At 52.0% G+C, this 14,027-nt stretch overlaps 1 protein-coding gene across 5 annotated transcripts in view; it reads right to left on the bottom strand.

Annotated features, from left to right (window-relative positions):
- The window catches only part of NRP1 (neuropilin 1), a 290,386-nt gene extending 278,522 nt beyond the window's left edge, over positions 1-11,864 (bottom strand). For 2 of the 5 annotated variants that reach the window (XM_069211235.1, XM_069211239.1), the window contains exon 1: positions 8,127-8,832. In XM_069211235.1, the coding sequence (XP_069067336.1) occupies positions 8,127-8,196 (70 nt within the window). In that variant the 5' untranslated portion in view covers positions 8,197-8,832. Of the gene's footprint in view, positions 1-8,126; positions 8,861-11,153 lie in introns of those variants that run through there. The other 3 variants (XM_069211236.1, XM_069211237.1, XM_069211238.1) reach the window with 3 other exon arrangements.
- Positions 11,865-14,027: the final 2,163 nt, after the last annotated feature.

The raw sequence follows: 14,027 nt of genomic DNA, 5'->3' as shown, positions 1-14,027 counted from the left end.
ATCTTATTGAAAAGTGTGTGAAACTACAGGAGCTGTGTGTGGCGCTTCTTTCAGAAGGGCCACCCAGGCAACTTTGATGTTTCCCTTTAGGCATTTGGTGGCGGAAAACAGACCTTTGCTGGCACCGGTGACAGGCAGCGATAGTACAATGGCCGGATGCTGGGCGATATCACCCTACCCCATCAGAAGGCGCAGGGACAGGCTTGTGTCTCTCTGGGCCACTTGGTGGTACAGCCATTTTCAGTCAGGGGGACTGGGGCCATTGTTTAAACAGCGACACTTACATTATAAATAACAGTCCTGGAGGTCTCGTAGACCGGCCTGGGCCTGCTTCACCGCAGAACCCCATTTCCGGCTCCACCGCGAGGGGGCGCCTGAGACAGCGTGTACAGCGAATAAGCCGCCCTAAGCATGTGTAGTGTTGTTGCTGTACATACTCGGAATGCAGATGAACGGCCCCCAACACACACGACGGCTCCCTGGGGGCCCGTCATCTAGTGGAGGCAAAAAAGAACCGGCGCATCTCTGTGTCTTGTTCGCCATCCGGACATTAGACAGATAAAAGTGGGGCTAGGGTTTGGTGGGTCGCAGAGAAAAAATATGAGACCCTTTGCTGAATGAGGACCCCTTGACTCTTCTATAGGCATTGGGCCGAATATGCCCACCAAGTGATGGGGACCCAGTGAAGAGTTGCGTCCCCTCTCCCACCCTCATCACCCCCCCCCCCCTGCAGATGCTGGAGCGGCCTGCGTTACTCCCCTGCGAGAGGCAATTCCTACGAGAAGGGGGGAACGGACATTGAAGTGCGATGTTGGGGCGTAATAGAGGCCCCCAGGCTTGACCATACTGGGGGCGGGGGGGAGGGGCTCAGCTCCTATTGATGTGAGTGTGGGGGGCCCCTTCAGCATATCTTGCAGGGAGCTCCGTCATGTTTTGTAACGCCCGCTGACTGGTGCGATGGGTTGTTCAGTTTTTGAAGAACAAAGCAATAACAACATAACATTTCAACCCACTCAGTTCGTTTAATTTCAGCAGCACGAACTGCCTCCCAGAGAAAAACCCCGCTTAATTTAATGTCCACCAACCACTATGTCCAATCATTGCACGCCCGTGGGCACTGCAACATATGCAGCACCCATGCCCCAGGCGCCCGTTGGAGCTGCTGTACATTCAGCACCTCCTTCTATAGTTCCCGTGGGTGCTGCCACCACATTCGGCAACCCTGCCTCTGGCACCTAAGAGTGCTAGTCCCTAGGCACACGTGAGAGCTGCTTCATAATAAGCATCCTACCATCTCTCGCCTGGGGGTAGTGGTCTACGTCAGCACCACTGCCTTCGGGTCCAGTGAGTGCTGCTGCACAATCAGCATCCCTGCCTCTGGTCCCTAATAGTGCTAGTCCACCCTTAGCACCTCTGCCCTAGGCACACGTGAGAGCTGCTTCATAATCAGCATCCCTGCCTCTGGTCCCTAAGAGTGCTAGTCCACCCACAGCACCACTGCCCTAGGTACACGTGAGAGCTGCTTCATAATCAGCATCCTAGCATCTCTCGCCTGGGGGTAGTGGTCTACGTCAGCACCACTGCCTCCGGGTCCAGTGAGTGCTGCTGCATAATCAGCATCCCTGCCTCTGGTCCCTAATAGTGCTAGTCCACCCTTAGCACCTCTGCCCTAGGCACACGTGAGAGCTGCTTCATAATCAGCATCACTGCCTCTGGTCCCTAATAGTGCTAGTCCACCCTTAGCACCTCTGCCCTAGGCACACGTGAGAGCTGCTTCATAATCAGCATCCCTGCCTCTGGTCCCTAAGAGTGCTAGTCCACCCACAGCACCACTGCCCTAGGTACACGTGAGAGCTGCTTCATAATCAGCATCACTGCCTCTGGTCCCTAAGAGTGCTAGTCCACCCACAGCACCAATGCCATAGGCACACGTGAGAGCTGCTTCATAATCAGCATCCCAGAATCTCTCACCTGGGGATAGTGATCAGTACCACTGCCTCCGGCTCCAGTGAGATCTACTGCACAATCAGCAAGTCCACCTCCGGCACCAGTGGGAGTTGCTGACAATGAACACCACTGCTTCTGTCACTTGTGAGAGCTGCTGCACAATCAGCATCCCTTCCCCAGGCATGTGTGAGAGCTGCTGCACAATCAGCATCCTTCCCTCTGGCTCATGTGAGAGTTGCTGCACAATCAAAATCCCTGCCTCTTGCACCTGTGATAGCTGCTGCACAATCAGCATCCTTCTTGTGGCTCCTGTGAGAGCTGCTGCACAATCAGCATCCCTGCCTCTTGCACCCGTGAGAGCTGCTGCACAATTAACAACCTTCCTCCTCTGGCACTTGTGGAGGTTATTCACCATCCACACCATTGCCTCTAGCTCCTCCTGTGAGAGTTGCTGCACAGTCATCATCCCTGCCTCTTGCACCTTTCAGCACTGCTGCACAATCAGCATCCCTGCCTCTGGCACCGCTGAGATCTGCTGCACACTCAACATCCCTGCCTCTGGCTTCTGTGAGAGCTGCTGTACTATCAGCATCCTTGCCGCTGGCACCTCTGAGAGCTGCTGCGGAATCAACATCCCAGACTCTGGCACCTGTGAGAGCTGCTGCGCAATCAGCATCCCAGCCTCTGGCACCTGTCCGAGCTGCTTCCCAATAAGCAGCATCCCTGCCTCTTGCACCTGTGAGAGCTGCTGCACAATTAACGACCTTCCTACTCTGGCACTTGTGGGGGTTATTCACCATCCACACCATTGCCTCTAGCTCCTGTGAGAGTTGCTGCACAGTGATCATCCCTGCCTCTTGCACCTTTCAGCACTGCTGCACAATCAGCATCCCTGCCTCTGGCACCGCTGAGATCTGCTGCACACTCAACATCCCTTCCTCTGGCTTCTGTGAGAGCTGCTGTACTATCAGCATCCTTGCCTCTGGCACCTCTGAGAGCTGCTGCACAATCAACATACCATACTCTGGCACCCGTGAGAGCTGCTGCACAATCAGCATCCCAGCCTCTGCCACGTGTCCGAGCTACTTCACAATAAGCAGCATCCCTGCCTCTTGCACCCGTGAGAGGTGCTGCACAATCAGCATCTCTGCATCTTGTACCTGTCAGCACTGCTGCACAATCAGCTTCCTTGTGTCTGGCACTTGTGAGAGCTGTTGCAGAATCAGCATCCCTGCTTCTTCTTACACTAGCGGAGGCCATTCGGCATCTGCGCCCCTGCCTCCGACACCCGAGTGTGCTCCAGCACAAACTAGCACCTGTGGATACTTCCTCACAGCGGGCACGTCTCGCTGCCATCTACTGAGGGTGCTCGGTTACTCAAATTCACATGTTTTCGTCATCCTCAGGTAATGCGATCAGTACTGGTCCGACAACCGAGTGCTAAACTCGATTCATCTACCTGGCCCTCCCCAGCTCACACAGTGGCAGACACACATTAGACACCTAGGTTTCAGCTCCTAGTGGTGAGGTGGCACACCACCCCTATTGACCACCCACTTGAGTGCCAGAGTGGCACATCCAGTCCCAACCCCTGCTTCCAAGCCCTCTCCAGTGCAGCAGCACATTTACCCCCCAGTGTCAACACTCTTGTACAGCACATCTCACCCCACACTGTGCCCTCACTCCCGGGTCCCGACGCCCAGGTGCGCGCCCTTCACCCAGTTCATCTTCAACACGCGCGCTCCTCACAGCACGCGCGACTCCAGGAAGTCTCCACCGCACATCACCTTTTCGCGGTAATTGTTCTCATAAATTCGGATCCAACACTTTTAATAGATTCCCCGAGGAAGGGGAGCAGCTTCCTTCGCTCTCAGCAAGAATACAGAGCCGCAGCAAGGCCTTATTCAACGAAAACAGGTCATATGGAAATGAAAGCTGAAGAGCGCATCAAAAATGCATAGAGATACAGGCTTTGGAGGAATAATTTGCAATACATTAGGAAGAATAAAGAGGCCGGATTAGGCTGTTTATTCAGTGATTGGTGTTTTGTTTGAGTTGTAGAGGCTATTTATTTGGACAGGGCGCCGTGCCCCTGCTCATTCTGGTGCATGTTTTATAAACCACCATCGGTACCTCTGTCTGTGGCGCTGAGCCTTTACAGGGTGAAATCACAGCATGGGGCTGTGTGGTTCTTTGTGCATGTGTCTCAGTGCTTTGAAAAACAACAAAACAACACACTACAGTCAGTGGGGACCCCAGCTTTAACGTGCTCTAGGAAAGACACAGGTGGAAATGAAAAGCCACTTGCCACATAGACCCTTGCAGCAGGCGAGGGCAAAGACTTTAGCGGGGCCTCGGTTAAAAAAAAAGAAAAAAAAAAAAGAAAAAAAAGCATCACGAGGTCCCCCCCTCACTCTACATATAAAAACTGTCTTTATGAAGAAAATGATGGCTTTCTTTTACTGGGCAGCTCTAGCAGCCAGCATCACCCGGTGAGTCGCCTTTAGTTGTCCTGTCATATGTTAACACTTGTTAGTATATTAATGCACTTCGTGAAAGGCGTGCCCCTGAAAAGCTTCCACTTCTGGCCCTCTCTTGTGAGGGCCCTGCCTTGCAGCGATTTGAAGATACATACCTCTCAAACGTTGGCAAGGCCCTTTAGGAGTGCGCCCCCACCCTTCACCCATTTAATAGCGTACTGCCTCTGCTCCCACACATTCCCTAGCCCACACTTTTTAAGGTTATAAAGCCATAGGGTGAGCGCCCGCACCATTTAGCCTTTAAGTGGTATTTATCCTGCAACCTGAGCCTCTTAGAGGTTTAGACTTAACAGTAACACAGCCCTCATCCTACGTCTGCACAGATATCAGTCTTTTAGATAGGTGTAGTATTGACAAGGCACACATGCACCGCATACGCACCATCTACCCCCTCTAGCTGTTTTGAAATAGCCAAGGCGGGGGCCTAATGTAAAATGATACACCACCTCCAGAATGTGAGGAGGGCCTAGGGCCCATGTCTTATTTATTGGTCTTGGATTAGGGGGACATGAAGGGTTTGGGCCCCACGTACGCAGCAGTGCTGGGCGTTAAGACCCTGGGTCAAGGTTGTGCTGTGTACCTTGGGAACTGTATCATTTTCATGTGCTCTAAATACATAATTCACAACAAGTAGGAGTTGTGACCGAGGGATAAGCTCCTGAAACAGGTTTACAGGGCCCTGTCACATTACCCTACAAGTGTGAGTGCAGCTGTGTATGCTGTAGTTTCTTTATTATATAGTGGTAAAATGCAAATAATCGGAGCCCAGCCTTAACACTTGTCAAGCCCAGCTCTTGTATTGTGCTTAAGCAGCTCGGAGCCGGGGTCCGAAGAGAACTACATGCTAATACAGGGATCCCTCGACCTCCGCAGGTACTTAGAAGCCGGAAACAGAGCAGACATGTATGGTGGGCCTGACTTCTAGCCCACAGTGCTGTATACCACCCGGCAGGATCTCCTGACAGGCCGCACTCACTGCTTCTGGGACCTCGGGGGCAGTGACAGGGGCGTCGTACGACGAGCCCGGGCTAGGGCGCTGCCTGGGCTCCCGAGGAGGGGGACTGGAGAGGCACAGGACCCTGACGGACCTGCTAAGGCCGTCTACTGCGGAAGGTAAGCCGGCCCAGGGCTCAGGCTCTGTCCCGGTTCCGGTGGAGAAGAGCGAAGGAACCTGAGGCCCATGAAGCCCACTGAGGTTACTTCACCCTCTGAGGCAGTGATACTGAGGGGCGCGAGGCGACCTTCAGCTCAGGCCCTGTCCCTGCTCCTGATAAGGCGGGCTGATGAAATAGAGGCCCGAGACGGCCCGGCAGGGTTACCTCGTCATTCTAGGCCACCGAGGAAGTGACCCGGGAGGAGAAAAGGAGCCTGAGCCTCTGCCCGGCTCCAGAGGAAGCGAGCTGGGGACAGCCAGGCCCACGCCTTACTATCGTGTCCTCGGAGGCAGACAAGTGATAGATAACATAAACAGCCCCGGAACTCGAGCTCTGTCTGGGCCTCGGCGGAGCAGACCCACGAGAACAGAGGCCAATAACTGCCCGCACGCAGAGTGCCAGACGTGGGTTTTGTGCTCGCGTGACGATGGGAAGTTCGCGTGACGATGGGAAGGGTCCCCCCATTCACCCCAAGTTTAGGCCTTGCCCCGATTTACCCCACGTCTAGGCCCTGCTCCGGCTGTTCTCTACCTGCAAGCGAGGGACTGGTTACTGTATTTGGAACATTTACCACAAACGGAACCCACTCTCAATAGAATTGTCAAAATATGTTAAACATAATCTGTTTCAAGCGCTCTAAGTTTTGGCAGATGAGGAATACGAGGCAAAGGGCTTTTGAGTGTTTGTCGGAGAGCACACGATTTTTCGGAAAACATCGGGGATCAGACTGCGGGATATTGGCTCTAAAGACACAAGACAGTCACAAGAACACATGTGCTCCAATCTGAGTAAATAGCCTGTTTGGTTAGTGTGCTAGGTGGGGGTAGAACCCGGATCTTCCATGCTCTAAGGCACACTCTAGGCGGTGGATGTGGCCTCTGGGCTAGTATGGCTGTGTGGCAGTTGCGCCCTGCAGTGTGATAGGGGATCCCCTGGTCGTGCAATCGCCGGCCTGATAAGGTCTGTCTGGAAGTGGACGTCAGCTCTGTGCAGACGGCCACACACACGCCCACAGTTGATACTTCACCGAGACTAGACAGCCACCCTGTCCCGCTGGCTAAGCTCTAGGAATAACATTCAGGCACCATCTGCTAATCACACCGCTCAAGTAGCGCTCTGAAGCGAAAGAACGGAGATTCAGCGCTTTACTACTGCACACATAAATAGGGGCTACACTGTGTCTCCCAGCTCCTCCCGCCTTGTCCTAGTGTGATCTTTAGCATATTTAAAAATCCCTATGTGTTGGCTTGTCTGCCATCGCTGGCAGTTGCTTATACCAGTAGTGAACACACTTGGTGCTTGTTTCTGTGAATTCGTGCCCAGAAAGGGTGGTTTGTGGTTTCTCTGAGCTCGCGTTCCCACTCACGCATAACATCCAAACACTGGGCTGAGAGGCCTGTCTCACAGGAGGGAGAACTCCGAGGATCAGACGTTCTGGGACACTTTTCATGTTGTCAATGTTATGACATATGGAAAGCAGGCCCCGCCCAAAGTACTTCAACCTTCTCCGCCGAGGGGAACGCAGCGCGCACCTACCGCGGATGAGGGTAGAAATTATGGGTAACATTCTGTGCAAGAAACCAGCACGCGGAAAAAAACACATTTATTGCTGCTTCGGGGTTCAGCCTGAAATTACTCATATCGGTTCACAGATCCGACCGGAGCCTTGGACAATTAGCACACATGGGTCGGTTAATTCAGGAGCCATTTATGACAAACAAGCCTTCTGAAGTGTGGGGGCAATGTTCGTCTTGCGTGTAGTAGCTATGTATTCTCATTCATTCACCGTGTGTGTATGTCTGTGTATGTGTGTTTGTGTGTCAGTATGTGTATGTGTGCGTTTGTGTCCCTATGTGTGTGTGTGTTGTGCCTGTGTGAGTGTTTGAGCCTGTGTGTACACGCTCGTGTGTGTGTCTGTCCCCGCCCGGGTGCGCATGATTTGCCAATAAATACACCACACTTGGAGGGTGTCCAGCACTCTTATGCTAAATATGGTTATAAAATGCATCCAAGCTCCAATGAAAATGTCTCCTACCTGACCGAAACACCACCAAGAAACATGTTGAACGCGATAGAGGGGAAACATCACACACAATCTTTGTGCATGAAGGTGACACACGCCAAGACACAGTAAATTCTCCTCTGTCTCGTTTAAAGATAGCAAGTCGGCAGCGCATCATATACAACCCTAAATGTGAGAGGTCACACAGCCCGAGTGAGTTTCAGACTCGCACAGGCCATGTGACCGTGTGCAGCATGTGTTAATATTTATTTATCAGTGTGACTCGTACACAAATGCCAGTAAAACTTCAGCCAGCCTTGGTGTATATGGCACCGATCCCTTCAAGTGAAACGTGGGACTCTTAGTACCAACAATGTTCTTATTGTCAGCCATTGAACCCCCCACCCTGACCCTCACCCCACAGACGACATACATCTGGACATGCATGCACAAACTGCACATGTATACGTTTGGCTCACTCACCGTTGCTCCGAGCCCCGGGGGCTGCCAGGGCTAGTAGCAGCCAGGGCACGACGAGTCCAGCTCGGAGCATCCTGGGCTTGTACAGAAAGACCAACCACCAGAGCTTGCAACAGGAATCCTGAGAGCTCCTAGAAGCGGCCAATCCGCAGACCCCAGATGAGCTCCAGGGGTGGCGGAGTCCGGGCGTTGCAGAGACGGCCTATGCTGCCCCTTAGGTCCTGGGTGTGCAGAGACGTCTTGTGCTGCCCCTTAGGTCGGTCCTGGGTGTGCAGAGACGACCTGTGCTGCCCCCAAGGTCCGGGGTGTCCAGAAACGGCGTTCCCTGTCCTCTAAGTCCGGGGTGTGCTGTGGAAGAGTCTTCACTCCCCCAATTCCCGCGTGCGTTGCCCCCTAGGTCCTGGTGTGCAGAGACGACGCGCGGTGCCCCCTATGTCCGCATCCTCCAGTCCTCAGCCACTGCTCCTTCCTCCGGCGCGCCTCGCACTTGTTCCTCTCCAAGCCTCGCTCTTCCCATCCCACGGCAGAGCCAAGAATGCAGACCGCCCCTCCTCGAAGCCTCAGCAGGAAGGCGCGGGCAGGGTCCCTGGAGCCCTGGAGAGGAGGGAAAAGGGAGAGGTCAATGACAGCTCCTTGCGCCTGGAGAGTCCCCGGGGACCCAGCGGCAGCCTCCCTTCCCTTTTGCCACCCAAACACCCAGCCTGTGTGTGTGTGTGTAAGAAGCTGGCTCCGGGCTCTCCTACCAGGGCTGGGTCCCAAGACCTGCCTCTGTCGATGACCCCCGCCCCCAGGGCGCTGAAGGATGCTGACTACCAGGCAGGGGCGGAAGTAGGCTCGGCCACATAACCCGAGGCTTCCTCCAGCACTCAGTCCAAGACAGTGACTTAATCCACGCGGGACTCGCGCTTCCCACGGTCTGTATCCTCAAGGATCTGTGGCTTCAGCCCTCCCTGCCTCCCTGGGGCTGGCCTCCCGCACCCTCCCCTTGCCCAGCCCACGTTGAACCCCGGAGAGGGAACGCTCCGGGGGTGCCTAACTTCAACTATAAAACACCTTTGCTGGGGGGTGGGGGGCGGTAATCCGTTCCTTGGGGCATCTGTAGCTTGATGTGTGCCAAGCGATGCCCGGGCTCAGGCTGGCATACCATGCCCGTCTTCAGAAGCAGGCACAGTCCCCAACGTAGATTTTAACCTTCCCACAACACTCCCACTCTCTTGGTCATTTCACTTACTGGTGTTCCATTTCTGCATAACTCCCCGGACCCACTATTAGACCCGGGGGTTTCAAGCAGTGCGTGTGTGTGCGTGGTGCGAGCGCGTGACTTCAAATATGATAATAGGTGTCAATGAAGCAACATGTTTGATCTGGAGAGAACAAAACACGAGGCTCTATAAAAGGCTCCATAAAATCTATTTTGTTCGCTTGTATCTGGCCGGCAGGTGACACCGATGCCTCCCTGCACAGTTGTGCTCTAATCCTGCAGGGATTACACTGCACGGAGATCTGTCAACGCGATTACAGATGCTGGAGGATTAAGGCGAAGGATCGGTCATGTGTACCAGACAAATAACCCAGGGGACCGAGGGAAATAATATGAACCGATCGCTGCGTTTCGGGTTCATTTTTTTAGCGCCGTATTCCATATGTAGTGCTTAAATACCAACACATAGTCTCTGTGTTGTGCCAGTGACATTTTACAGCCGCCGAACAAAGTCCTTGTCAAATATCATGTAAAATCCACAGGGGTAGGGAAGAGAACCTGAGAAGCATGTATGTCGCCACAGCAGGATTTGGCAACCGGGGTAAAACGCAGGAATACCGCAAAGTTGAAACAACCCACATTTGAAATTGTCTCCCACCACTCAAGTCGCTACACACTCCTGGCAAAAAGAAGGGCGGGGGTGGCTTCGAACCGTTTTTTCACACAACTTTAGGTTATGTAGATGCGCCACAAAGCTTCAAACAACCCCTACAACAAAGCAACTGAGCGTTTTAAAGCAAATCCAACAATGTCTTAGTACAGGCACCAAACACAACCCTAACCATAGGTTCGCCAATAATCGTGTAACAGGTGCTTTAAGACGCAAGCACCTGAGGACTCAAACAATCCCTCAGAGAAGCTCCAAAGAACCCAACAGGATCTTGTCAAAATAACTCAAAAGATGGCGCACGAGCAATCCACAATTTAGACTATAAAACCATCCATTTGGAAACTCTCGGGCAATTAATAACACATTACCTAAAAATAACCCAATTGGAGGCTGTGACACAATAGATGTTCCAAGACAACTGAAATACATAGTTCTAAAACGCCCACAAATGGGGTTAAAAACAATCCAATTAGATGTTTCTCGCTATCCAAAATACAGCCTCCGAAATAGACATATTTAAAGCGTTCTATCAATACATAAAACGTCTCCAAAACGACCTATCGTGGTGGATTTCACACAATACACAAGCAATGGGGTTTCAAAACAATCACTAAAAGTCATTGAAGAAGTCTAAAGCAGGGGCTCCAAAGCAACTCAAGAGGGACTTCCAAACAACCTACAAAAGAAGCCCCAAAGAATCCCAACCATGGGATCCTCAATAAAAACTGAAAGACAATTAAATGGATGACTTGAAACAGTTCACAACAGAGGCTCCAAAAGATCACAAGAGCCTGACAGCCCACACTGAAGCCCCATCAACCTTCCCCATGGCTAAATGGTGTGAAAACTGCTCGGAGGAAAAACATAAGAGTGAGAGTTACTAACCAGACTCCAAGCCCAGGCGATTAGCAACCAAATGAAACCCACCCACTAAAAAAAATCAAGAATCCCAAATTCATTATTTCGAATGACCCCAACTGCAGGCTTCCAAACACCTTCCATTTTACTGATCAAAATCATATTTATCAGAATGCTCCCAGAAAAACATCAGTGGAGCTCCAGACGCAAATCCAAATGGAGCTAGAAGAAAACAATATAGGAGACTCAAACACAAATCATCTACAGATACAGAGTGCATGGAAGTAGGAAGTCAGTTTACCTGGCGAGGTGCACAGGCTCCACAGATTATGTGTTGGTAATTTCTTTAATGGAACCACGGCACTAGGCAGTTTATAATGATTTATAACATAGACAATAGCAAGAACTCTTGATAGCTCATAGCGTAAGTGAAGTGAACAGCGCTAAACCAACAGTTGTGTGATCAAATGTCTGTATCCTATGTCGTTGGGGGTTTTGGCATTTAAATCCGTCTTGGGTTTGGCAATTGCGATGGTAAGGATGAAGGTTTTTTCCCGCACTTTTGATGTTAGCTGTGTTTTTGGTTTTGGGGTGAATTTCGTCCTTGTTGGTTGTTTGTGGAAATATCTGTGGTTGTTGTTAGGGGATTTCACGTCTTCCCTCTAGCTGGAGTAGCGATTGCTCTGCGTTGTTTGACGGAGCTTGTGTCTGGTTGGGACGGAGGTGGTCCTTGGTGGATAGTAGTGGTAAAAATGATCTACTGTTGCTAGAGGTGAATCTCCGTTTTAGTCTGGAGAGGTGGTAATTCCTCTGTGCGCATTTCTTTACTCCTGTTACTTACTCCTAACTGGGCATCAGAGAAGGAACGCAGCGAGTTTCCACTTTCAGGCGTGCTAGATACATCCCACTGCTGCTGCTCGGTGAGAAAGACGGTGGGCACAGGTGGAAAGCGTCGGGTGAAGGAAGGAGTGAGGTGGGTGAATGGGAGCTGTTCAGAGAGCCCAGCCTAACTGAGGCCGAGCCAGAGCCTCGCGCCCTCCCGAGCCAGGCTCTGGCAGCGGATTGGTGCGCGTGCAGCGGGTGGGTCCAGTGCGCGAGCGGAGCCAGTCGAGGGGGCGGGAAGGGGCGGGCCCTGGCGTGTGATGACTGCACATCAGGCGCTCGGGTACACACAGCGTTCTCCTTCTTGGAGAGGAGACGGGGTAGCGAGGCGGTCTCACGCAGCCTGCACAGCAGGTCGCCTCTGCCTGCCGGTAGGACAAGACTTCGGCAGCGGAGATAAAGGGAGGAGGGGAATATTTTGCGAGGGGTACAGCTTTCGGCAGTGGTGTAATGCAAAGTGATGCGCCGTGGGCGTCGTTCAGGTCCCGCGGTGCAGTGGTCCCCGAAGGAGCCCGTCTTTGCACTCTCCAGAGAGGACCCATCATTTTGTGTTACGCCGATGCGCACCCCGTACCCGCAAATGTTGTGGGGGCGCTGTACTCGTTCAAATATCCGCTGGCCGTGGGCTGAATTGGGCACCAGATAGATAAGGGACCCCTTTTGCCGTAGGGACTACAGGAAGTTACGTTACGCACCTGGCTCTCCGGAGAGGGGGCGAATGGCAAGTCGAGTAAAACACGGGTCCAAGGAAGTTGAGAATACAGGTACAGCGCACAGGCACACGCCGTGCAGTGGAGTTTCTAGTGTTTTAAGGGAACCACAGAAAACAAGGAAACTGGCACCTCTCGTTAATTTGTAAGAGACAGGTGCAATGAGTACTTCAGAAACTTAGCACCGGTGCCACTGCTCCCGCTGCACCACGCGTAGCTATGCACTTAACGCTGGGATAGACGACGCAACTTTTCTAAAGCCAGGCAGAAGGGGACTTAAGGATGCAGCTCGGTGAGAAGCCCTTAGGGCTAGGTTTCTGGTGCGAAAGCGTGTGGGGAGGTGGGGGGGAGGGGTCGGACTGATTCCAACTGAGGTCCAGAGATATAAACCCTCTTCTATAGACAAGAGCAAAGACAGACTGGGAAGACGAGTCACCCACGCTCCAGCCTAGAAAGTGAGAAGATAGAAGCAGCTACCGGCGTTGCCTTAGCACTGAACCAGGGGTCACAAGTGTGGACAGGGGAATGGTGGTGCCCCCGCTTATAGGCCAAAGAAAGCGCTCTCGGGACAGATGGCGCTGTTTCCCTAGAGCTCCGTGTCACACAATAAAAATAAAATACAAACATGCATCATCATTAGCCTGACTGAAATAGAGGTATTGCCGCGGTTGTTCTGTGGATCATATTCTAAGACACGAGGCAGGTCAGTGTACTTTTATCTGGTCCATATATACGCAAAAGCTTATATAATCTAACGAGAGTCACAAATCCCTGTTTACATTTGTGTCTTTTGTTTTACGCTGTCACGTGCAGCTAAATATCAGTCTTTTTTGTGGGAAAAGAGGGTACGTTATTTACATTTAATATATACACTAGCGCCTGTTATAACCCTGCTAAACTATTAATTGTGCAAGGGGTGCAGTAGCTCCGGGACTAAAAAGACTGAAGGGCATCTGAACCTTAAGTATTTCTCAATGTTAATACCAAAACAGCAGGTCGGGGGTAGGTTGATTTCCTTGCTCTCGGAAGAGGCAACGGTAGCCCGGCTACGCAATGATGTGGATTGTCAGGTGAGGTGACACACTCTGAAACGCATTACGGCGGAGCCAAGCACGCACCTAGTGAAGGAAATGTACCCAGGCACCGATGGCGCACATCTGCTACGACACATAGATGATTATGTACACTTAAAGTGAAGATCTCGTAATGGGCCAGAAACTGCAGTTCCATGACGTACCAGAGGGGGTACACACTGATTTAAAAGATGCAACTTCAGCACAGTGTGAGTGGCTTGGAAAATGTGTACGGAAAGTGTCATGAGCGTAGCTTTCACCGGTGCAGCAGGTGTAATGGCACCGGGGCACAGAAACCTCAGGGGGCATTTAACTCTGATAATTGCTCTGTTTACTACCCCAGTATAAGTCAAAGGGACATTTCCTTTGCTTGAACCAGGCCCCTTCCTAAGCTACTGGGGAGGATGTCAAGTGTACTCGGAGGTGGGGTGGGGGTTTCAAATCCAGTCTAAACTCAAATGAAAGGAAATACAAGTGGCGGAGGGTCACGCACTCATACTTGAGGTGATG

The sequence above is a fragment of the Pleurodeles waltl genome, chromosome 10 (genome assembly GCF_031143425.1).
Source record: "Pleurodeles waltl isolate 20211129_DDA chromosome 10, aPleWal1.hap1.20221129, whole genome shotgun sequence".
Lineage (NCBI taxonomy): Eukaryota > Metazoa > Chordata > Amphibia > Caudata > Salamandridae > Pleurodeles > Pleurodeles waltl.
The sequence above is the reverse complement of the archived record's forward strand: the minus strand, read 5'-3'. Positions and strand labels throughout refer to the sequence as shown.